The sequence below is a fragment of the Adiantum capillus-veneris genome, chromosome 12, assembly GCF_014529385.1.
Source record: "Adiantum capillus-veneris isolate H3 chromosome 12, ASM1452938v2, whole genome shotgun sequence".
Taxonomy (NCBI): domain Eukaryota; kingdom Viridiplantae; phylum Streptophyta; class Polypodiopsida; order Polypodiales; family Pteridaceae; genus Adiantum; species Adiantum capillus-veneris.
In genome coordinates this window covers 64,549,791-64,576,282 of record NC_140942.1, presented here as the reverse complement: position 1 = coordinate 64,576,282, position 26,492 = coordinate 64,549,791, and the positions used below count along the sequence as shown (strand labels likewise).

The 26,492-nt window shown below is 43.4% G+C and overlaps 1 protein-coding gene across 1 annotated transcript; it reads left to right on the top strand.

Moving 5' to 3' along the window:
- Window positions 1-5,077: 5,077 nt before the first annotated feature.
- LOC147445839 (uncharacterized protein At4g28440-like) lies at window positions 5,078-26,452 on the top strand. Its single transcript, XM_086525215.1, has 2 exons — window positions 5,078-5,447; window positions 25,698-26,452. Exons 1-2 carry the CDS (start codon window positions 5,174-5,176, stop codon window positions 25,889-25,891), a joined length of 468 nt encoding a protein of 155 aa, XP_086381341.1. The 5' UTR covers window positions 5,078-5,173; the 3' UTR covers window positions 25,892-26,452.
- Window positions 26,453-26,492: the final 40 nt, after the last annotated feature.

Genomic DNA, 26,492 nt, shown 5'->3' with positions numbered 1-26,492 from the left:
TTATTAGGCCATTTAATGTTACATTTTGAATTGAAGGTCACTCCCAAAAATTTGGACAAAATTGAGAAGATTAAGAACAAATAAGGTTTAGAGGAATTTTGGGATATATATAGCATGCCAATTATGAACCTTGAAATTTGTGCACAATGGTCAAATCCATGCAAAATGGTTACTTTTTGTCTCGTAATTTGTGCAAAACCAAATCTTGTCTAGATATTTGTGCACTACTATATAAAGAGGAGAGCGCACCCAAACAACATTTTCTACTCATTTTGCACCTACTCTGCTCCAATTTATTTCTTCTACATTTTTGAATACTTCATATCCTAAACACTACATATGATTTTACATCTCTATCATAAGCACCAACTGTAGCAGGTTTTTGACATTGGCTTCTAACTACAACAATAGTTATTATTTAGCTTAGTATGAGTTTATATTACTGTCATTATCAACTTCTTTTGATCAGTTTCTAAGATATGTGTCCACCTTACGCGAAAAATAAGTACTTGGACTAGCCTCCAACTACTCAATTTTTGCACAAGGAGGACACTCACTCTTTTTTATGAACTCGTAATATATGTGTCTCCCTTGCACAAAAATTGAGTAGTCAGACTAACCTCCAAGTAGTCAAATTCCGCGCGAGGAGGACACAATAACAAGCATAAGAAAAATTTGAGTTTATAACTCCATATATGATGATTTTGACCCTGTTAGTGCGTCCAGAATGACAAAAATCGTATTTTCGAGGGGGGAAGTTTGACGTTTTTCCCTCTCGGGGTGTCCAAAAGAGGCAATTTACAAGTCCATCCTATGGTTTTTGGGCCTTTCGAACGCACTGACAGGGTCAAAGTCACTTTTTTTGAGTCACATTGTTAGTTTTTTTAAATTCTTGTTAATTTTAATACCTTGATTAAAGATTTTTAAGTGTACTCTAATTCTGTGCATGAGGGACATGTCCCCTTTGCTAAAAGATCTTTACCCTGATAATTAAGTTGGATGATATTCACCATCTTCTATATCCGAATATGAAAGACAAGTATTCTTCTAAATTATATGCTTCTTTCACTATTTCTTTCCAATATGACAAGAATTAGTTTTTTGAGGAGTCTTTTCTTCTCTTGCTCTGCTGCATTATAATCCAGTTACCCTTGGCTATGGATATTGGGATCCACTATTTGTGCTCATTGAATGTAGCATAGGTGGTAATGGTTTCAATGGATGTGCTATGGTGTTTAGACGAGGTGGATTACATTGCTTGAGGAAGATGACACACAGAAGATGAAGGCGTAGAGAGAATAGGAGGAAGAGGAGGGAAAAGAAAGCCGTGAGAAGATTCAAAAGAGAGGTGAGAATAGGAGAGAAAAGAAGGCCGTGAGAAGATTCAAAAACACTTTTTGGTTGGTGAAAGAGAACTTTTTGAGGTAAAAGGAAAACATAATGGAAAGTTACCTTAGATTTTCTTTTCAATTTTTTTATAAAAGAAATTCAAAAGCAATTTTTAAAATAAAGGTTCCGTAACGGAATCCCTCCTCTCATTGGCTAGAGCACTCTCCCTCTAGACGTTAAAAGGTAAAAAAGAGACCTCAAACTACCTCTAATGATCAACGAGCCATAAAGACAGGCTTGGAGAGCACTTCGAGCACTACACAATCGGCCCATAATTTGCATTTTGGCAACATCAAAGCATCCCAGCTCAAAGGCATAAAAAACACACTTACTGGGCATATATACACATCTACACTTGCCTGCAACCGGGCCAATTATTGCAAAAATAGTGTATACACTTCAAGCTTGCATGAGTTGCATCCCATTGGTCTTTTTTCATTGTGGAAGCAAAGCAACATGACACCGATGGTGAGAATGGGATCGTGCTAGCTAGGGTCGATGAAAGACAAACATCGTGCACACAAGTGAGTGTGTGTAGGCTAGATTATCACTCTCGCAAATTAGATTCCAAGATAGATTAACTTGGACTCATAAACACAATCTTGAGTAGTTTGCTAACCCATCACAAACTCACCATAAACAAGAGAGATGTAATGCAAACATGGAATGATTTTGTTTATTTATGAATAGAGCTTTAAGTAGCTCTATAGCCTTGCACTACTGCATGTGGGATAATTCCACTCTTCTCTCCTTGACTCATACTCTAGGGCAAAGATTACACCTTACAATCCTCCCCTTGAGGTTTGGACCAGGACAATACATTGAAGATGCTTTATCCACTAAGGATGACATATAGCATCCACACATGATGTCAATACACATCCACTAAGTATGATAGATCCACAAAGAATGACAAAAAAATCCTTCCCTTGAAGAGAGGCTACAATCTTCACAATATGTCATCGTAGTAAACAAGGTTGTTCTCCCGTTGGTCTTCCTTTTCTTCTTCGTCCTCCACTACATGAGCTGATCCTCTTGCACGTTTCTTGCCTTTGTAGTTTTTGCTATTACCATTGCTGCTTTCTCCACTATTGTTGCCTCCACTTGAGTAGCATCGAGAAGGAGGATGCCCCTTCTTACCACATTTGTTGCGAGACTTGTTGGTGTAGCAATCCTTTGCTACATGTCCCATTCTCCAACAACCATAACACTTCTTTACACTTGATGATGATGTTGAATATCCTCCCCTTGGTGATGAGACGAAAAAACCTCCTCTTGATGGTGTTGATGTACCCTTTTGCTTCTTCTCTTCTGCTTGAAGAGAATTGATGACGTCTTGAAATACTGGAGTTGGAACTTTTTCTTCAAGGATGGTGACTAAGAGGTCATAATAAGGTGGAAGTGCACTTAAAAGCACAGCCACTTTGTCGTCTTCTGGTGCCTCGCACTGGATGTAAGTGAGTTGCATGACAATGCTAGGCTAGCAACATCCTCCCCTTCAATCACAGTGAGATTGTAAAGTTGTCTTTTGAGACTAACTTTACTTATTTTAGCCCTAGCTCTAAAATTGCTCTCTAGAACTCGCTAGGCTTCATGTGCATGCTTACATTTGTCTATGAAATGCATATAGTTGTCATGCAAGGAAGTGATGATAAATTTTGTGCACTTGCTATGAGCGTAGATGCCCTAGTATGCACTCCATTGGCTTTGGCCTGTTGCTCTAAGGCTGTGCTGATAACATACCACAAACATTTCTTCATGAGGTATCCTCTTAACTTCGGCTACCATGTATGGAACCCTTTCCCCATTGAACTTGTCTATTCCCTTCTCCCCCATTGTGCTAATAGAGGAGTCTTAACTTAGGAGACTCTCCTAGCCAGTGTTAGTGTTTACCTCTTTACACGAGCACAAATACTCCTTAGGAGATTTATTTGCAAGTTATTGTGCTTGGCTGTAAGATTTTGAAGTTTTAATGTGAGTGTGTGTGTGTGTGTGTGAGAGAGAGAGAGAGAGAGAGAGAGAGAGAGAGAGAGAGAGAGTTCCTTTTTTTGTGAAGCTTTACTCCTTTTGTGAAGCTCCTCTTCACGCCCCTTGTCACAATGGTTTTGAAATTTCTGATTGGGGAAGCCCTTTTGAAGCTTGGTGAAGCCTTGAGGTTCGGTTTTGATGAAGCTTTGACAAGTTTACCTTTGAGTGGCCTTGAAGCCCTTTTCACTGTTGGCTTTGCTAGAAGTCGGTGGGAGCACTCCATAAAGCTATATTAAGTCTTAATAATCCACTTCGAAGATCCTTATCCCCTTCTCTTATGGTTGACAAGCTTTTATCACTTTGAATAGGGTTTACCAAAATCTTCATTGCATTTGATGTTCCAAGCCTTTACAACACACACATAAAAAATAACATTAATTGCAATATCCAATTTCATTTCCTTGAAACAATTTGATGCATCTTGACTATGATGAGAGTACTGCCATGTTTGCATATCTGACACAAACTACATTCCATGCCACAACATCTCAACATTCTTTGAAAGTCTATTAAGGGGCCAAAATTGTGGGCGGTTGCCATAATGTCTGTGTGAAATGGAAAAGGGAGTCCTTACACACCAAGTTAGACATTAGAGAAAGTGGCCAACAAAAGGAATATAGCATATTGGTTAGAGACGTTAATGTGTGGCTAATTGATCAATGGTCTATGCATATGGCACTACGAGCATATTTGGGCGAGGGGTTGAGGCCGTTCAAAGTTTTGGTGACCCTTTTTTTACAGAGCCATTTAAATTGCGCAATGTGGCAAACACATCAAGGCATGCACCTGCACCTTAGGCTTGGTTCATCAGGGAGGACAACAGAAGAAGCCTTTGTGAATTGGAGCAAGCTGATTGGCAGATGCAAAAATTCCCTTTTTTATGACTCGCCATTTTCTTTCCGCTTATCCCCCCCGGAAGAACAAATTTTCACATAGAAGAAAACAATAGGCTTGCGCCAACGAGGCTTGCACTTCTCTGCACAAACAAAGCAAGCCAATGAATCGAGAACGTGCGTGTGTTGCAATTAGTACCACACCTCTCTACCATTGGCTTGTGTGAAGCAAAAGGGGAAAGGCAACTTGGGCCGTGCGGCCCTTTTGCTGCTTCATTTGAACCCGGGAGTAGCAATGGTGGGCGCCCTTTTGGCATGTGTAAAGTATCTAAGTAATGAAGGTAAACCCTAGGGTATTAGAATTTAGAAATACGAGTACTGTTGGTGACCTTCGATTGTCTCTATCTATCTCTCTCTCTCTCTCTCTCTCTCTCTATGTGTGTGTGTGTGTGTGTGTGTGTGGCCGGAGTTACAAGGAACACTCGCCGCTTGAAAGAGCTCTCACCACGTGTCAAGAGGGGGGGTTGGGGGTGGTGAGATTTCTTACGTCCGGCTTGTGTGCACCTACAGTTCCGAGGAGATAGGCACTCGGCTTGTGTGCACCTACAGTTCAGAGGAGATAGGTTTCGAGTGCCTGCACACGAGAGAGAGAGAGAGAGAGAGAGAGAGAGAGAGAGAGAGAGAGAGAGAGGAAGAAAGTTTTAACGTCGTAGGAAACAAGAGACCTTAAAGATCTAGCCGACGAGGAGTTGAACTCAAGACCTGTCATTCAAAAGGGCAATGGCCTAAGGCCCCTACGGCAACACATTAGTAATGATACTAATTCAGAAGAGGCTCAACAGAAGAATGTTAACAAGTTACTACTGGGCAGCCAGGAAAGCTCTAAACCGCGGCTGGCGTTTTCGTGCTGAGGAAACGCGTTCATGGCTTCTCCTGCGCCTCGGCAGCAGCATCAACAGAAGGCAAAGCTGCCATCGCCGCAGCAGCATCAACAGCTAAGGAAACCCGTGTTTGTGACTGTGGATCAATTGCTTCCCGGCACCTTCGGTCATAACCTTGTGGTGAAGGTCGTGAGCACCAAACTGGTGATGCAGCGTGCTCGCCCCGGCCTCAGCAATGCTCGCCAAGTCCGCATCTCTGAGTCTGTTGTTGGTGACCAGACCGGTGTCATTGTCTTTACCGCTCGCAATGAGCAAGGTAAGTCTTAGTCTCGTTGTCTTCTTCTCCGAGGGTTTTTTGTAATCGTCGGCATCATACAAACCACCCTTGCTCGCTTTCCTGTTTAAATTTGTAGGGGATGTGAACCAAGGTTGCATTCTAAACTTGTATTTATCAAAATGTAGAGAACATAGACCAGAGACAATGGAAGAATAAGTATGGAAGAAGACAATGAGGAATGTTTACAAATCTTTAGTGCTTATAGTATTTTTGCTCTTGCTTGACAAATGCTAGCCTTTATCATGGATGAGTATGCCCATCTATCATAAACTGCTGACGTGTTAAAGCCCTAGAGAATGGAGCCAACTTGCAGATGTCGGCCGAGGGGCCTAAACCCTAAGAAGAACAAGTAACAGAAGAAGAAGTCATACCAACTTATGGGACCCCATCCGATGGGCCCCAAGTGCCATAAAGGATTAAAATACAGCAGGACACACAGAGAAAGAATTACGTAGCAGTTGATGATGTGGCAGTTGTACGGAAATTTTGAAAATTGCGCTAACATGATGACGTGGCAAACTGTATGGTTTTTCGCGTTTTGCGCTGACTGTTGTACGAAATTTTGTGATTTACACTGGCAGCTTTTTGACATTGCTTTTGGACCAGAAGCTTTTGAGTTTGAAGGCTTTTCATGTAAATTGCTTTTCATAGGCCAAGGGCCTTCAAATATGTGCTAAGGGCTCATTCTTTGGCATGCTTCTTGGAGAAGGTGCAGAGTCTCGAATGTTTTATTTCACCACACAAATAGACCTAGAAAGTCCACAAGGTAATGCTACTTGCACCTATTTGTTAATTATTCTCAAGGTACAAAGAAAAATTGCTCTCCTGAGTGAAGAACTTGACCAGCGTTTTTGGTCGTTGATGGTAGTAAATGCTCTAGTTTTGATGCTGCTAGAATGCTTCGTATGACTTTTTTTAAGTGAGGCAAAAGAAAACTAAGAATGACAATCGATTCAAACTTCTTTTCTCTTGAGAGGGGGGATAAAGGGTGATGGATCAAGGAACACCGGTGTATGTGACGAATGAAACACAGTAGGAGTAGGCTTTTAATAACTTTCAGTCTTATATGTAACACGGTGAGGAATTCATTGTTTGCTAGTTTTAAAGTTTCTATCGCTGTGTATTCCGCTATTAGGATTTTGTGTTTTTATGCAAGTAGGCCTCTACTTGATTGTTGTTAGAAAGATGGGATTCTTTTTCTTTTCGATTGCGATTCCATATTTCTATTGTAATTTGATACCTGGCTGAATTTATTATGAAACCGGTCAGTACACAGTAGAGGGCGGTATAACTTCAACTACTTGTTAATTATACACAAAGTATTGAGAAGAAAGAGAACACAAATGCGTTCAATAACTAGATATTGCACACACGAAGATCGACACCCTTTAGGTCCCAAAGATTGGCGCCCCTTGTGATATTTTTTTATTTAATTGAAAGTAAACAATCGTACACTTAGACAAAACTCCCACCAAGCTGTCCAAACCTGTCAAGGGCTGAAATTGCAGGTTTTGACTCAATTTCGGCAATGGACACCAAAATCTCTGCAGGTCAAGAGTACAAGTTAAGGATGGATTTCCCTTTCATTTTAGAAGCTTTTCGGTGAGTTGTTCTGTCCATGACTTGATTGCCTTCACTTTAGTAGGATCTATGGGTACCCCATCCTTGTGCCCAAGAAAAGGAATTGCTTCCAAAAAGAATTCTCTTCTTCGCATTAATGAGTACCATGTTGAAATCACTTTTGGCGAGTACTCGGATAGAAACACTGCAAACTATACACTTAGCAACACTTTTAATACTTAAAAACAAATTAATCGAGAGTGTCACAAACGGGAGCGCATAGCAATATAAAATATGTTTGGATAAATAGGATCTATCACGTATTACTGAAGCCAGAGGATATAGAGAGAAGTAAATAGAGAGAGAGAGAGAGCGCGATAGAGAGTGAGAAGATCGACACAGTATTGGGGACCAAAAGATGGGCTGGTCCTCCGCCGTAATAGTATCTTTATCACTGAGGAGAAGTCGATACAAGCACTTGAACTGTAACAGACTTGGACACTCCAAGTCGAGATTCTACCGCGACACCACATAAGTTCACTTCAAAACAGTTCTTAGTTCACAATTGATTCGACACTGGCCCGGCGGAGTTTCCGTGCCTAGAGATATTGGTCCCAAAGACTAGCGTCCCTTTCGGTATTTCTTTTTGTATCAATCTGTTGCAAAAGTACAATCGAGTGGGAGGCTCTCACTCTCTGACTTTGCGTCCAGATGCTCTGCAGAGTGGGAGGCCTACCCACTTATTTGATGGTTTACAAGGGATGCCAAAAGCAGAGCCCCAAAAGCTGAAAATCAAAAGCCTTGTCAGAAATAAAGCAAAAGCTTTCTGTCTCTCACAAGCTCTTGCAATTTTCACAAAATAAAGCAAGTCAATCCAAAGCCTCTCTCGCTCTCTTTCTACATTGCGTAAAGTAAAGCAAGATTTAAAAGTTGCGCCGGGTTGCCGCAAATAGCGTTGCAAAACGCGTCGGAAAACACGGAGGGTCCGTATGGTAGTGACACGTCAGCATTCATCGCATTTTCCGGGGCTACCCATGACCAAGGGAGGGTGTGTGAGACTGAGTGTCCGGCCTGCAACTCTAGTATGCCACGTCACCTGTTTGTGACATAACCCCCTCTTGAAAGCATTGTAATTGCCCTCGATTACGCGTGCAAAATAGACAGAAGCCATAAACTGTCTTAGCAGACACTGGTTGTTAGTACCGACGCACTAGGAACACACATCTAGCACATGTACCAATCGACAGTCACATCACACGACATCACAGGACATCACTTGACATCACATGACAAATCACATTCAACATTCATTCGGATCTCGGACCATGATTTATCGGCAATGCAATTAGCAATCGCATCTAGATCCACTCAAGACCTCATAGATGTCCGATTCACTAATCCCTATTGCAGCCATGTCTATCGAGATCATTCAGACCAAAATGCTGCAGTCATTTCGTCTATCAGTTTTTGCACTTAAACAAGTCAAGAACAAATTAGTTTCATATTATCCGGAATTCCATTTCATAAAGTCATACAGCAGAATACTGTCAGCTCTCAGTATCCGTGAAGCTCAAAGAGACATCAATGACTTTAGTATTCAAAAATCGAGGCATCTGTTGACAAAGGAGTGGAGTAACTCCCCTCTTGTGTAAACCCACTGCACCAGATATCCGGCCAAGCTGAATTCGGGGTTCCATTTGGAATAGACTATGCTAAACCAAAAGCTTTAAGGTAAAGATTCAGAATCTGAGGAGTATCTGCTAGGTCCTCCTCCTCCATCCACTTCGCATCCAATGCAAGATAGTTCTTGAATTTAATCAAGAATCGCCTTCTCACTTTACCCTTAATCTTTCTGTCCTTATGTGCCAATATCTGTTTAGGAACAAGGATCTCGTTTTCTTCCACTTCGGGTTGCTCATCAAGCTCCCTGTCTTCAGGCACATCACCTTTAAAAGGCTTCAAGAGACTCACATGAAATGCATTGTGAATCCTCGAAGTGTCAGATAGCTTGAGTCGGAAGGAGACATTATTGATCTTTTCGGAGATCTGGAAAAGTCCGTAGTATCTCATACTAAGCTTTGGAAAAAGCCTCTCCTTTCCCTTTGTCTTTCTTAGGTGTGCCTTCTTAAAACGTAAGAGCACCCAATCATTCTCCTTCAATTTCAAATCGCGATAATGGCGATCTGCTGCCTTTTTCTGTCTTTCTTGAGATTTTTGCAAAGCCTCGTGGACCTTGGCAAAAGCCGTATCCAAGTCGCGCGTGTACTCATCAACTTCAAAAATCTTATCTTTCGTGCTTAGGAATTGTGGAACCTTCGCAGCACCTTCAATAATCTCAAATGGCGCCTTCCCTGTCGATGAGTGTATTGTGTTGTTGTAGGCAAATTCCACCAAATGTAGATACTTTTCCCATTTAGTCTTTTGATCCTAGATATAAGACTTCAATAAATCTAGAACTACTGAATTGGCAATCTCAGATTGCTCGTCAGTCTGCGGGTGGAAAGATGACGAGAATTGCAACCGCATATCAATGTTCTCCCAAATTGCCTTCCAAAACAAACTCGTGAATCTGGGGTCCCTGTCGGAGACAATCGTCTCGGGCATGCCATGTAATCTGAAGATCTTGGCCACAAACAGTTTCGCTAAGTGATGTGGCTTGACTGTTTTCTTCACTGGAATGAAATGAGCCTGCTTGCTAAATTTGTCAATAACAATCCAGATACCATTGTGACCACTGTGTGTTCTCAGGAGATAAAAAATGAAGTCCATTGCAATACTTTCCGAAGGGCGGGTGGGTATAGGCAAAGGCTTTAACAATTCCCGTGCTTTATGCTCGTCAAACTTGACCTTCTGGCATACCAAGCAACTGCGCACAAACTCGTCTACATCCTTCTTGAGTCTCGGCCAAAAGAAGTATCTCTCTACCCCTTTTAAGGTGGTAGCAATGCCGCTGTGACCCGTAAAAGGCAGCCAGTGGCATTCGGTCATAACCTTTTCCCTCAACGGCTGTGTAATGTACAACATGGTTTTCCTCATCAAGTAGCCATCCCGAATGGAATATCCCGCTACTGTCTCCCGATCCCGTATCCGTGTGAAAATGTCTGCAAAATCTGTATCTGTGGCATAATGATCGACCATATCCTCGAATGTATCGCGGAAATAGCCCGAACCAACGGCTTCCAAGACAAAGCATCTGCCACCAAATTCTTCTGTCCCTGAACATGGACAATCTGGAAGTGAAACTGTGACAAGATGTTCGCCCACCGCATGTGCTTTTCGGATAGCTACTTTTGTGACAAGTAGCGTAAACTCTGATGGTCTGTGAAGTCAGTAAAATCCGCTCGGAGTAGGTAGTGCCGCAACTGAGTAAGAGCATGGATAACCGCCAAAAGCTCTTTCTCATAAATCTGTGCTGTCAATTCTGGCCTTGAGAACAATCGGCTCTCGTAGGCAATGGCATGGCCTTCTTGCATTAAGACCGCACCCAGACTACGACCACAAGCATCACAATATACTTCAAATGACTCTTGCAAGTTCGGCAAAGTCAAAACTGGTCCCGTAGTCAATTTCTCTTTCAAAGTCTGAAAGGCAATCACCTCTGTGGGTCCCCACGAGAAAGAGACTCCTTTTTGTGTTAAGATATGCAAAGGGAAATCAACCTCTGCAAACTTTCTAATGAACCGCCTGTAGTACGAACACAATCCCAAGAAGCTTCTAATTTCATTGACATTCTTCAAATCAGACCAATCACGGATAGTCTCTATCTTGGCCGGGTCCATCTGCACTCCCGCTGTTGAGACAATGTGTCCCAAAAAGTGTATCTCTGGTAGGAAAATTCTTTTTTCTTTGCATTAATCACTAACTTGTGATCTCGTAATGCCTGAAAGACCCGAAGCAGATGTTGTCTATGTTCTGCCTCATCCTTGGAGAAAACAATGATGTCGTCGAAGAAAGTGCCAACAAATAGTCTATACTCTCGAAAAATCCTGTCTATCATTCTGTTAAATGTCGTAGGAGCATTGGTTAGGCCAAAAGGCATCACCAAAAACTCTAAACAACCCAAAAGTCGTCTGAAAGGCTGTCTTGTAGACATCTCTCGGTGCGATTCGGATCTGATGATATCCGCTTTTCAAGTCGATCCTGCTAAAGTACGAGGATCCCTGAAGTCGGTCAAGTATTTCTAGGAATCGGAAATCTGTTCTTGATGGTGATTTTGTTGAGAGCTCTATAATCGATGCACATTCTCCAAGATCTGTCTTTCTTCAAAACCAACAATACTGGAGAACAGTACGGTGAAGTACTAGGCTGGACAAGACCCTTTTCCAAGAGGTCTTTCACTTGGTTCATAATTTCTTCGTTCTGGGCTCGGCTCACTCGTTAAGGTGGCCGGTTGGTGGTGTGCTTCCAAGTATCAGATCAATGGTATGATCTTCAGGACGAGCGGGTGGTAACTCGCCTGGCAGGCCCTCTGAGAAGCAATTGGCACGAGTGTGGAGAAAATCTTGGGGTTCTTTATCAAGTTCATACTTACTTGTCCTATTCTCATCATTCATCTCTCTCAAAAATATCGAGTAAACAAACAAATTGGATTTCATTAATTTTGAAATGGCGGAAGCCGATACAATAGGGACAGACTCGCCCTTAAGTTTTACATCAAGTACAATAGGTCTGCCCTTCTCTGTGGTCAAAGTCGCTTTTCTCGCCCAATAGTCGACCACGGCGTTGTTCTTGTGGTACCAGGGAATTTCCAAGAGAACATCACAACTAAAGGCATTATGTAAAAGTTCTCATGCCCCAAATACCCCTGACAATGCAACCGAAGTTTGCCAATGACAGGTGTAATGGCTACGTCCCTAACAGGTGCCGCTAGGGGTGTCCCCAAGGCATGAAAGCTGCGCACAAGCCGCATGTTAGCACGGCAATAAACCAATCTCTCTAACTGCTTGGTGCTAAGACGATTGTGGATCTTCGTGTGAATAAGAGAGTGTCACAAAGTGATGACGTGGCGGACAGCAGAAACCCTAATTTCTGCAAACCCTAATTTCTGCCAGAAACCCTAATTTCCGGAAATCGCGGAGGCGGATTATTATATATATATATATATATATTTTTTTGTGGAAAATGATGAGCGACGCGAATTTTGCTTTTGCTTTTTTTTAATAAAAAAAAGAGAAAAGACTCTCTAAGAGAGAGAGAGAACTGATGCTTTTGATTTTAAAAGCTTTTGGGGCTCTGCTTTTGGGCATCTCTTGTAACCTTTAAATTAGTGGTGAGGGCCTCACTTCTCAGAGCATGTGGACGCAGAGTCTGAGAGTGAAACCCTAACCGCTCTCTTGTACTTTGATGATTGATTAATATAAAAAGAAATACCGAAAGGGGCGCCAGTCTTTGGGGCCAATATCTCTAGGCACAGAACTCCGCCGGGCCAGTGCAAATCTATTGTGATCTGTGAATTGTTTTGAAGTGGTTATTTGGTGCTGTCGCGGTTGATTCTTGACTTGGAGTGTCCCAAGTCTGTTACAGTGGTATCAGAGCACGGCCGATTTCTCTTCTACGGGAAATCCGATCCCCGAATTTTTTTCCGCGGCACCTATGGCTTCAGGCAATGATCAGTCGACTCCCTCTGCATCTGGAGATGCGGGCTGGGATCACAACGAAGATTCAGGCAGAGAGTATGGCCCGCCTTGGCCTACTTAGGCGGAGCGGCGAGAGATAGAGCGTCGCCAGTTGATCAGGGATGCAACAAAGATGATGCTCAATTTTGCCAAGGACCCGAAGATGGCAAAATATATGAACCAGACCTCTTTGGAAGAGGTACAGATGGAGTGGCAGAGAACCACAACAACACTCCCGAAACCCGCTCTCAAGAAACCTTCTGCCTCCAAGAAATATACGGAGAAGGAACTGGAGAACGTGGTTGATGCACGGATTGCTCAGCTTTTTGACACGCAAAAGAAAGCCAAAAAGCACGACAAAAAGCAGAAGAAAGGCACTGACTTCCCGGGATATTTGGGTCCTCGGTCGACATTTAACAAGGCAAAGAAATTGAAGAAGCGCGTCAAGTTTGAAGACCTACCCAATTCTTCTTCTTCTTCTTCTGACAGTTCTTCTAGCTCCTCGGATTCGAGCGAAGAAGACAGAAAAGGTAAAAAAAGCGAAGCAAGAAGCAACGCTTTGGAAAGGGCAAGAGAAAGGCAAAGAAGGCTAAATCTCGCCCAGAGACTCACAGTTCTACTGAGGACTCGTCTACAGACAGCTCAGATTCCGATGACGGAAAGTTTTATGCGAACAAGGAGAATTTTTACAAAGCCAACCAGTATGACTTTCTCGAAGATAAAAGCAAGAAAGTCCGAGAGTTTAAGGAAGGTGGCCACTCGATCAAGTTTGATACTTTTCAGGATACTCAGATGCTTCGAAGGCTTTGTCTTTTATACAGCAGTTTGACATCGCTTTCGCGGGAGGACGCTATTCAGAGCACTCCAAGATTCGGAGAGCTGCCTCTTACTTTAAGGGGAATGCTCGTACTTGGTGGTCCACACTTCTATTAAGCAAGACTGTGCCAGTTACATGGCTGAAATTCAAGAGGCTTTTTATTTCTTCTTGGTTGACTCAAGAGTTTGAGCGAGATATACGAGCTGCTTGGAACCATCTTCGGATGACCAAGAAAGATACAATCAATGCTTATTGTGAAAGATTCTGGAGCTCTTTTCTACCCGCCTCTTCATTCAAGAAGATCTCGTTCAGAGAACAGATTGAGCGGTTTACCTTGGGTCTACCTACAGAGATCCGAGATCACTGCTTGGAACAGAAGTCAGCTTCTATTCAGGAGTTGATGAGTCATGCGAAGCGGGGCTTTGCCATTCACTCTGGCAGTCTGACCTACCCCACAGATGAGACCATGACACAACGAGCCGAACAGACTTCTGGGAATGAAAGTAGAATGAAAAAGAGCAACCCAAAGAAAAAAAAAGGATGCACGACCCAAGCTTACTCTTGAGGAGAGAGCTCGCTTCATCAGAGAGGGGAAGTGCTTTGCATGCGGGGAACATGGACATATTTCCGCAAAGTGCCCTAATAAGGCACAGAAAGAACAGAATGATAAAGACGACGACAGGTCTGAGAGTTTGAGAGCAGCTGAGGAATGTGGCAGAAAAGGCAAATAGAAAAGCAGAACTGGTACCACATGGCGTGGGACCTGCACCGAATCTAATGAATGAAAGTACAAACTTTGCCGCTTTCGGGGCAAAGTGAAGGATGAGGAAGCTCTTTTGAAGGAGCCAAGGCCAACTTCTTTTCACTTGGAATTGGCGGCTCGATTTGGAACTACGTCCGACAGACTGACGCCACAGGCGGAGGTAGTTCGACTGGCACCCGGATGGGATGTTGCCATTACACCGAGCATTGGCAAACTTCGTTTGCAATGACAAGGGTGTTCAGGGCACGTGAGTGACGTTCTACTCGGGATCCCTTGGTACCACAAGAACTACGCCGTGGTTGACTACCGGGCCGAGAAAGCGACTTTGATAAATGAAGGGCTTAGAGATTGTACTTGATGAACTTCAGTTTTCTTACTCATTCTTTTGGGAGAACTGAACGATGGATAAAGGTTGAATATGTTTTGACCTGAAGAAAAGAACGCCAAGATTTTTTTCTCCACGCTCATGCCGATTGCTTTTGAGAGGGCCTGAAGATCATACGATTGATCTGATATCTGGAAGCACGCCACCGAATCGACCACCTTATCGTGTGAGCCGAGTACAGAATGAAGAGATTATGAACCAAGTGAAAGACCTCTTGGAAAAGGGTCTTGTCCAGCCTAGTACTTCACCGTATTGCTCTCCAGTATTGTTGGTTTTGAAGAAAGACGGATCTTGGAGAATGTGCATCGATTATAGCACTCTCAATGAAATCACCATCAAGAACAGATTTCCGATTCCTAGGATCGATGATATACTCGACAGGTTACAGGGATCCTCGTGCTTTAGCAGGATTGACTTGAAGAGTGGATATCATCAGATCAGGATAGCGCCAGGAAATGTCTACAAGACAGCTTTTCGGACGACTTTTGGGGTATTTGAGTTTTTGGTGATGCCTTTTGGCTTAACCAATGCTCCTGTGACATTTAACCGGATGATGAACAGGATTTTTCGAGAGTACAGGCTATTTGTTGACACTTTCTTTGACGACATCATTGTTTTCTCCAAGAATGAGGCAGAACACAGCGATCATCTGCTTCAAGTTTTTCAGGCATTACGAGATCACACGTTAGTGATTAATGCAAAGAAAAGTGAATTTTTCCTACCAGAGATACACTTTTTGGGACACATTGTGTCAACAGCAGGAGTGCAAATGGACCCGGCCAAGATAGAGACTATCCGTGATTGGCCCGATTTGAGGAATGTCCATGAAGCTAGAAGCTTCTTGGGACTGTGTTCGTACTACAGGCGGTTCATACGAAAGTTTGCAGAGGTTGCTTCCCCTTTTGCATACCTTGACACAGAAAGGAGTACCTTTTTCGTGGGGACCCACAGAGGTGATTGCCTTTCGGACATTGAAAGAGAAATTGACTACGGGACCAGATTTGACTTTGCCGGACTTGCAGAAGTCATTTGAAGTATTTTGTGATGCTTGTGGTCGTAGTCTGGGTGCGGTCTTGATGCAAGAAGGCCATGTCATAGCTTACGAGAGTCGTTTGTTCTCTAGGCCGGAGATGACAGCACAGATTTATGAGAAAGAGCTTTTGGCGGTTATCCATGCTCTTACTCAGTGGCGGCATTACCTACTCGGAGCGGATTTTACTGTCTTTACAGACCATCAGAGTTTGCGCTACTTCTTGTCACAGAAGCAGCTTTCGGAAAAGCAGATGCGGTTGGCGAACATCTTGTCACAGTTTCACTTCCAGATTGTCCATGTGCAGGGATAGAAGAATGTGGTGGCAGATGCTTTGTCTCGGAAACCGTTGGTTCTGGCTATTTCCGCGATACATCATAGGAGCTTCGAGGATATGGTCAATCAGTATGCCACAGATACAGATTTTGCAGATATTTTTACACGGATACGGGATGGGGAGACAGTAGCGGGATACTCCCTTCGGGAAGGCTACTTGATGAAAAAGACTATGTTGTGCGTTACACAGCCGTTGAGGGAAAAGGTTATGACTGATTGTCACTGTCCACCTTTTACAGGTCACCGCGGCATTGCTACCACCATGAAAGGGGTAGAGAGAGATTTCTTTTGGCGGAGACTGAAGAAGGATGTGGAAGAATTTGTGCGCAGTTGCTTGGTATGCCAGAAGGTCAAGTTTGACAGGCATAAGGCACAGGGATTGTTACAGCCTTTACCCATACCCACCCGCCCCTGGGAAAATATTGAAATGGATTTCATTTTTGATCTCCCAAGAACACAGAATGATCACGATGATTTTCCGATTACATGGCACGTCTGAGACGATTCTCTCCGACAGAGACCCCAGATTTATGAGTTTGTTTTGGAAGGCAATTTGGGAGAACATTGGCACGCGGTTGCAGTTCTCGTCATCGTTCCACTTGCAGATTGACGGGCAATTTGAGATTGCCAATTAAGTGATTTTAGATTTATTGAAGTCTTGTATCTCGGAACAGAAGACTCAATGGGAAAAGAACTTACCTTTGGTGGAATTTGCCTACAATAACACGATACACTCTTCGACGGGGAAGATGCCATGCGAGATTGTTGAAACTGCTGCGAAGGTTCCATCCTTCCTGAGCACGAAAGATTAGAAATTTGAAGCGGATGAATATTCGCGAGATTTGGATACGGCTTTTGCCAAGGTTCGCGAGACTTTGCAGGAGTCTCAAGAACGACAGAAAAAGGCAGCGGATCGCCATCGTCGCGACTGGAAACTGAAGGAGGATGATTGGGTGCTCTTACTTTTGAGAAGGCACGCCTAAGAAAGAAACAGGGAAAGGAGAGGCTTTTTCCAAAGCTTAGTATGTGATACTACGGACCTTTCCAGATTACTGACAAGATAAATGATGTCTCCTTCCGATTGGAACTGCCAGATACTTGGAGGATTCATAATGCATTGCATGTGAGTCTCTTGAAACCTGTTAAGGGTGATGTGCCTGATGATGGGGAGCCTGACGAGCAACCCAAAGTGGAAGAAAACGAGGAGATCCTTGTTCCTGAACAGATTTTGGCACATAATGATACGAAGAAAGGTAAAGTCCGAAGGCGGGTTCTTGGTTAAGTTCAAGAACTTTCCTGCATTTGATGCGAAGTGGATGGAGGAGGAGGACCTAGCAGATACTCCTCGGATTGTGAAACTTTACCTCGATGTTTTGGTTTAGCATAGTCTACTCCAAATGGAACCCAGAATTCAGCTTGGCCGAAGATCTGGTGCAGTGGGATGCACAAGAGGGGAGTTACTCCACTCCTTTGTCAACAGATGCCTCGATTTTGATACTAAAGTCACTGATGTCTCTTTGAGCTTCAGGGATACTGAGAGCTGACAGTATTCTGCTAGATGACTTTATGAAATGGAATTCCTGATTACGATACTGATTTGTTCTTGACTTCTTGTGAGTGCAGGAACTGATAGCCGAAATGACTGCAGCATTTTGGTCTGATTGATCTCGAATAGACATGGTTGCAATAGGGGTTAGCCAATCGGACATCGATGAGGTCCCGATTGGACCTAGATGTGATTGCTAGCTACATTGCCGATAAATCATGGTCTAAGATCCGAATGAATGTTGAATGTCATGTGATGTCTTGTGATGTCGTGTGATGTGACTGTCGATTTTGTACATGTGCTAGATGTGCGTTCCTAGTACGTAGGTACTAACAGTCAGTGTCTGCTAAGACGGTTTATAGCTTTTGTCGGTTTTGCAGGCGTAATCGCGGTCGATTACAATGCTTTCAAGAGGGGGTTATGTCACAAAGTGATGACGTGGCGGACAGCAGAAACCCTAAAATTCCTGCAAACCCTAATTTCTGCCAGAAACCCTAATTTTCGGAAATCGCGGAGGCGGATTATTAAATTTTTTATTTTTTATTTTTTTTTTGGAAAATGATGAGCGACGCGAATTTTGCTTTTGCTTTTTTTTTATAAAAAAAGAGAAAAGACTCTCTAAGAGAGAGAGAGTCTTTCATGTCAAACGATTTTGCCATCTTTGACTTCAAAGCTGAAATCTCTTCCAAGTGCTTTTGCTTTTTTTTTTATAAAAAAAAGAGAAAAGACTCTCTAAGAGAGAGAGAGAACTGATGCTTTTGATTTTAAAAGCTTTTGGGGCTCTGCTTTTGGGCATCCCTTGTATCCTTTAAATTAGTGGTGAGGGCCTCACTTCTCAGAGCATGTGGACGCAGAGTCTGAGAGTGAAACCCTAACCGCTCTCTTGTACTTTGATGATTGATTAATATGAAAAGAAATACCGAAAGGGGCGCCAGTCTTTGGGGCCAATATCTCTAGGCACGGAACTCCGCCGGGCCAGTGCAAATCTATTGTGATTTGTGAATTGTTTTGAAGTGGTTATTTGGTGCTGTCGCGGTTGATTCTTGACTTGGAGTGTCCAAGTCTGTTACAGAGAGTATGCACTCCAGTTGCGCTTGCATGCCCCAACTGAGCAATCCTATAGCAATTCAAATAGCGAACACTCATGGGTCACAAGTGTCACGTGTGACAATATAGATTCATCATGCCATAAATATAAATTATAATTTAGACTTCAGTATTTACCTGAGAAAGGATGCGCAATGCAAGGTGGCACAACTTGGGAAGGCCCTGGCGTCCATAGTTTTGCCACCATGTTAAAGGAAGTTTGGTAGCTTCCTTTCTCAATGCTACGGACCGCACAAAGGTGGGTCCTAAATTGTTCATGTAGCTACTCATCTCTGAATCCAGAATCAATTGCTCATCCTCATCGTATATAATGTTCAGATATTCAGAGCGTAGTGTGAGCAATGAAGCCTCCTCAAACAATTCTTGGCTCTTGTAGAGAGGATGGAGAACTGCAGCCATCCCATGGATGGGACGACGCATGAACTGCCATCGAGTCTCTACAATAGCCAAAATATCATCACGACTGCAAACAAAATAGTCATAGTAAGTATGTGTTTTGAAAAATTATAAATAGACATGTCACATGAGGACATTAGAGCACTTTGTAGTTTGTACTTACCGATCCTGTGTCAATGAGGTACATCCAGAAATGTGTGTCTTCATCTGTATAAACAGATGATACACCAACCCAAGTGTAGAGCCCTCCATGTCTGTGACCCGTAGTAGTACATACAATGGCTGTAGAGCCACTGCCAAGGACTGCACCTGTGTCCAGAAGGTCTCATCAAGAACCTTTCTTTGAATGTACTTGGTCGCCTCTGACTGAGCGTGGTGCATCAATCTCCACTTTGGATCCACAACTGCTTGCAACAGTGGATCTCTCAATCTGAACAGCCTCTGAAGCACCAGATATATGTATGCAAATCTGGTCTTCGAGGGACGCACCATGTCTACTATGCTGTGGCTCCTGAAGATTGCCAAGGCCTTGTGTTTTTTGCGGAAAAAAGTGGTAAGCTTAGACGCATCAGACACTGTAGGCTGCACCCAGGGAAGTTTGCCTATGTCCTCCATGAGAAGGTCTAGGCAATGTGCAGCGCATGGTGTCCACACAATGTGCTTGAACTCAGGCTCCACCATATCCCCCATGGCCTTGCAATTGGAGGCATTATCAGTGACCACCTACAATGAGTCATGACAAGATATTAAATGAAGTGTGGACATTATTACGTTGGACAATGTATGCAAAATTCAAATGTGCATGCCACACGGTCAGGAATCAGTATCTACCTGCACGACGTTCTTCTCCCCAACCTCCTTGATGGCCTGGCGAATATGTTTGAAGATGAACTCCGCAGAAATGCGTTCTCGAGCTTTCCTTGCATCCACGGCTCGTAAGAAGTATGTGCCCAAGCAGGAGGAAACAAGGATATTGATAATGTGGCGCCTCTGCGTGTCACTCCACCCATCAGAAAGAATAGTGCATCCAAATTGTTGCCACCCAACCTTCACTGGAGTCAATGCTCGGTCTATGATCTCTTTTTGGTCGTCAAGCATGGTAGTGCGCATCTTTTGGTAGTCAAGACCATTCTAGGAATCTGTAGCACCAACTTGTGAAATAGCTCTCACCATCCTCTTCCATTGATCAGTCTTCAACACATTGAATGCAATGTTGCACTCTATGAGAGTCCGCGCAATCTCCATCTCTGCAACTTTCTGTCGCTCTTTTACCCATGAATCATTGTGCACACGTGATGGCAATGTGGTTTGCCTTGGGCCACGTACACCCTCAACCCCACCTGCACTTGCTGCTGAAGCACTAACACCCTCATCCTCACCCTGTGAAACACGAGCTCTCTTTCTACTAGTGCCTGCAAATGATGGCGCTGCAGACGCAGAGCCGTCAATATCTCCAAGTAATGCATCCTGCAAGGCATCCTCTGCTGTTGTTGCTGCTGCACGTGCTCCCCTTGACTGTGACGATGTAGTAGATCCTGGAGGAAAATGCTCCAAAATCAAGGCATCCCTCAATGCTTGCGGGATAGTCTCGCAACCCCCACAATGTCGAGTGGTGCCAATACCAGTGAGGTGCTTCAAAACCTTGGTAATTGTACTGGTCATCTGCTCTCCGCAGTACTTGCACACCCAAGTGCGAGTCCCTGAACCTGCTTGGCCTCTTGTGTTGACAACTCTCAGGACATTGGTGTGCTCGGCCCAAAGAGGATTAGGTCGACGAGGCATGATAACTGTGCAACACAATTAACGCAAACTTCAAAGTTGAATACAAAACTTACAATCTTTCGCGAGGTCACGACTCTAGAGTGCCTCCTTCAGGCTTGCTGACTCCAAACACAAAGGGAGGGAGGGAGGGAGGGAGGGAGAACCTTATCGGCGGCGTTCCACACTTTCTTTGTCTCTGTGAAGACACTGTGCAGACTCTTGAGACTGAGTTCTAACTTCTGCTACTCTGTAATGTGGTAATAAGATAGGTTGGCTTATAAAAAGGCTCGCCCAAAGAGTCCAACCAGGCGGATAAGCAACCGACGGCCGATTTTTTTTTTTTAAAGCCATGCACGTACGGAATCGTACGGTACGTACGGATTCCGTACGGAAGTACCGTACGGTACGGAAGGCAGCCGGACGTACGCAGGGAAACAACTATGCCTCGAAGTAAGAGGCAGCTCTCCGAAGCTTGGAGTGCTCTGAGTAACGCCCTCCAGAGAAAGCTGTGTCAAACTGCTGTATAAAAGACAAAGCCTTTGAAGCATCTCTATAACCAGAAAATGTGTCAAATTTTATTGACTGTCCACCTTCCTTAAACTCTCGGACTTTCTTGCTTTTATCTTCCAAAAAGTCATACTGGTTGGCTTTATAAAAATTCTTCTTCTTTGCATAAAAGCTGCTGTCATCAGAGTTCGAACTATCTGAAGACGAGTCCTTTGTAGAACTGTCAACCACGGGGCGAGATTTAGGCTTCTTTGCCTTTTTTTTGCCCTTTCCAAAGCTTTGCTTTCTGCTTCTCTTTTTACCTTTTCTGTCTTCTTCGCTCGAATGAGAGGAGCTAGAAGAACTCTCAGAAGAAGAAGAAGAAGAACTGGGTACTCCTTCAAATCAAACACGCTTCTTCTGCTTTCTTGCCGATTCAAATATAGACTGATGACCCAAATAACCCGGGAAGTCACCGCCTTTCTTTTGCTTTTTGTCGTGCTTTTTAGCTTTGCAGAGTGGGAGGCCTACCCACTTATTTAAAGGTTTACAAGGGATGCCAAAAGCAAAGCCCCAAAAGTTGAAAATCAAAAGCCTTGCCAGAAATAAAGCAAAAGCTTTCTGTCTCTCACAAGCTCTTGCAATTTTCACAAAATAAAGCAAGTCAACTCAAAGCCTCTCTCTCTCTTTCTACATTGCGTAAAATAAAGCAAGATCCAAAAGCTACGTCAAGCTGCCGCAAAACGCGCCACAAAACGCGCTGTATGGCAGTGACATGTCAGCATTTAGCGCATTTGCGGGGCTGCCCATGACCAAGGGTGTGTGCGAGTGTCCGGTCTACAACTCTAGTATGCCACGTCACCTGTTTGTGACATGAACTGAACGTATTACCATGTTTGTTCTAGAATAAGACTTGATGGTTCCCGGAAGCCTTGGCTTCCTATTCCTAGGGCAAAACCCTATTCCAAGGAACTTCCGTTCCTTATTCCAAATCCTCGAGAATCAAGGTTCTCGCCTCTGGATCTCACCTTCCAGACTCAGAGCATGGCATCCCTGCAACTCTTTTCTGACTCTTCTAGAGGCGTCTTCCTGCAGAACAACTCTGCTTTCCCGGACACGAAGACCTTACTTGGGAATCTCAACTTCTGGATCACAACTCGAGAGACTACCTCTCTCCGATCCGTGGATGTACTTCCCAAACTTGGGTATGAAACCCTTGGGTTGATCTGGCTCTAGTTCCTCAGAGCGCTTTCTCTTGCAGAGGCTCATGCCTTCCTCTGCTCCTACTCCCTCACTAAGAGGAAGTACACATGCAAACAAATACTTAGAGTTCATAACATGAAAATCGTTACCTTCAAAGTCTCGACGCTCGAAACGCAACTCGGTTCTCGAAAAGCAATTCCCCGGAAGAGATCTCTACATAGAAAATCCTCTCTTCCAACCCTACACACAAAAGAGGTGTGTTCTCGGGTTCCTTCTCATAAATCAGCCCCGTCTACGACGTTTATGGGCTGAAAACAGAGAAAAACAGCAACTTGTCGCGATGGAAACACGCTCTGTAGGCACTTCTTCGCGAGGGAACTCGCGCACTGGGTCTTGGCGACATCTGATACACTTGGGGCAGCCATGGGCATCACTGGCAATGTCTTCTTTGCGGATGAAATCTGCAGCAACATCTTCTTCTTGCAAAAACTGATCTTCCCTTCTGAGTGAGGGCGTGTGATGCTTTTATAGCTCCTTGGCCACAGCAAAGATAGCAGAGCATTGGTTGCTCGCGTAAAGATCACGGTCGTTTTTCGTTTTTTATTTATTTAGTTTTATAATAATATTTTTATAGGGCTCTTCTGCCAGAAAAAGAGAGAAAAATTGTTGGCTAGTTTTTACTGCTTTATTTAATCATAGGCTGCCCACTTATTAAGTGAGTGGGCAGTCGGTCACCTTTTAAAAATGGTATGAATCTGTCCAAAAACTCAATAAAACCTTACAAGTTAAAAACAATGCTTTCACAGCACTTCCAAGGCGTCCTTTGATTTGGACGAGTTTTCCCGTGTCTGTTTCACGATCTATCGCGATGCAACTGTCCATACCTTTGGGGAATTAGCAATTAGCTAATCCGGTTCGTGTTCAAAAGGCTCTTTCCTTGGCAAATGCGCATAAAACCCACAATATTGGACATACTACATAGTCATTTGAGAAGCCCAACTAGTGGGGCATTATCATATGTGTAAGGGGGAAAGAGATGCACGAGAGCGGAATCATTGCGCTACATGAGACAAGGGAGAAGGCAAGCTTTCCATTAAAGCTTCAAACTTGAGAAAGTCAAGAGCAGCCCCCAATCTCATTTTGGGCTTTGTAACAGACTTCGACACCAAGTCGAGAATCTACCACAACTCATGAGCAAATTGAAAGAATTGAACGAAACTGAGAGAGAGTTGACATGACACGACGAAGTTCCGCGTCCAGAGAGATTGGCTCCAAAGACTGGCGCCCCTTTCGGTATTTCTTTATTGTTAATGCACCTCAAAGTACAATGTCCGAGGGTCCTCGTCTCAACAGTGCTCCCTAGCGTGTTTGCCTGAAACTAAGGCCCTGACACTTTATTTACAGGCCTTGTTCTTCCAAAAGCAGTATACATGAAAAGCGGAGCGTAATTTGCGGAGGTTGGTACGATTAGCAGTGCAGATCGTAGGTTTGTACAGCTGCCACGTCATCAGTTCTTTTACGCCTTCTTTTTAGCCTTTAGTCCCTTTGGGCCCCATCGGACCTATAAGTTGGTACAACTTATAAAATTTAAGGTCCTTCCATTTTTGGCTTCTCAGCTTGGTTTTGCAAGTTGGTACCGCTTCTTCTGCATCTTTCAGTGGGGCATTGACCTCTTTCTGGCCAAAGTCTGCCCTCCTCGAGGGCATGCCACGTCATCACTTTGTGACAAGCTCCCCCAAGCTGGCCCTGTGCTTCCTATGTGGTGAGTTGTCAAGCTGGTTGCTCTGCTGTTGACATGTGTCCATTATGCCCCTTATGGTTTGAGTTTCGTAACTCCTCCCAACTTATAAAGTTGTGAGTGACTTACGGCGTGGCTCAAGTTCCATTTAGGTGTGCACAATGCACACACTTCCATACTCATTAGAATTCAATGCTAATTGGCCCGGACCAGACACTGATTGACCAACCTAGATTCCCGATGAGAGAAAACCTGTTTGGCTGCAGCTGTTTCACATTGGCCATGCATTGCGCACTTCCATCTTTTCAAGGGTTCAGGGGGAAAACAAGCAAAAATAAAAAAATAAAAATATGCAATAAATATTTAAAGAAGGCAATTGGAAAAATACACCTCTTGGTGACATTTTCTTCCATATTATGGGTTTTTGTTCGTTCTATTTAGCTAACAATTTTCTTCCTTGCTCTGCTTATTTTGAGAAATACGTGAAGCTTTTGTTTCTGGTGTAAAGAAGCCTACAACTTCATTATTACTCTTGTTCATTACTTTTTTTTGTGGTACAGTGCTCTAAAGGGCCTCTCTTTTATTATAAGTGTTTTCTCTTGTGAAAAAAACTGAAGAAGGTTCTTGGAACGGCCAGCTTTTGAATGGCTAGTTTGGCTATACTTTCGCTTCCTTTTTTATGCTAAACGGGTAAGCTTCAAGAATCAAGGAGGTTGCAATCATCACGTTTTTCCATTCTATTAGCCTAGAGGAGAATTTGGTGTGCCCACAACTCAAGAGAACTAAGGCAGGGAGTGGTTTTTGGCTTGATGAGTTGTGCATAAGTTGAAAGATACAAGTGTTGCCTCAAGGCATTGGTCAAAGAACTGTAATAAGTGGTGATAAAGCTTGGGCTAACATGGACGTAGGTTTTGGCTGATATCATTGAATTGCTGTCCTTATTCATTGGTTGTCTTGTGTATGCCTGAAAACATTACTCATGTTTCCCTCTTTTTTTTGAACTCTGCTCTGTTTTTGGCTCTCTAAAGCAAGCCTTACTGAAGGATGGAGTTGGGCATAAGTGCGTCCTTTCATTTAAAGCCCCATATGGATCCTTTTCATGTTTGGCGTGCCAGTGGTGAAGCCTTAGTGCTTGGTTGGTTTTTTTAGCTTTCTAGATAAGGCAAGTACATTTATAAGTAGATACCTTCAAATCATTGTTTGTTCTTCAATGCTAAATCTTGAAGTTTAAAAAACCTCTTTTGCACTCGTTTCTTGACACACAACAACCCCCCCCCCCCTCCCCCCCTCCCTCTCTCTCACACACACACACCCCCACACACCCACACACACATCCTTTACAATACTTTTTATTTTTGGGTGGGCCATCTTAAATTCTTTAACATTTTTTATACTTGTTCAGCTATTTTGTTTAAGAATGCCAACGTGACCCTTCACCTTGTTGGGATAGCTCACAGAAAGGGTTTTTGTTTTTGGCATGTGACAGTTGATCATTTCAAACTTGGAACCACTCTAATATTGAGGAATGCAAAAATTGATATGTTTCGCGGCTCTATGCGCCTTGCTGTTGATCGATGGGGCCGAATCGAGGTGACAGAACCTGCAAATTTCTCTGTGAAGGAAGACAACAACTTATCACTTGTGGAGTATGAATTGGTCAATGTGGCTGAGCAGCAGTAGTAGCAACACATGCTTTGCGAGGAAAGACTCAGCTCAGCGGTGAATTGCAGTGAATTTGATGGTGCCAATGGGTATATTGAAGAGAATGTGGAAACAATGTTTGGTTTGCAATTGATAGAGCTTTCTAGTCAATATGTCTTGTACAAAAAGCCCTTTACACAGTGCTTGCTTTCGAGTGTTGGTGTTTGAAGACCTGCGCCGGGTCGGAATGCTGCATGTACAGTTGCATGGATGCTGTAAAGTATGATACCGCACTCGAGTGATCGCCAATCAGGTTGGTTAAATTAAATGCCAAAGCCTACGGTTTTTCAATAAGAGTGGTGGCCACTCTCCCATACAAGTTTCGATGACAATTGTACTGTCAACTTGGAAGCTCATGATTCAAAACTTATGTTCTCTCTAATTGGTGAGGGGCTTGAGGTTTACTTTTAGCTTTACTATCTATGCCGATCGACGTTCTTTCAATGGATTGTTGATTGCTACTGTTATTGTGGTTGTGAAACATCCTTATTGGGAATCATGTTTGTAATAAAGAAAGATTTGTGGTGATTGTTTTGAAAAGGAATTTTAATGCAACATTAATGCCAAGTTAGTCGCCTGT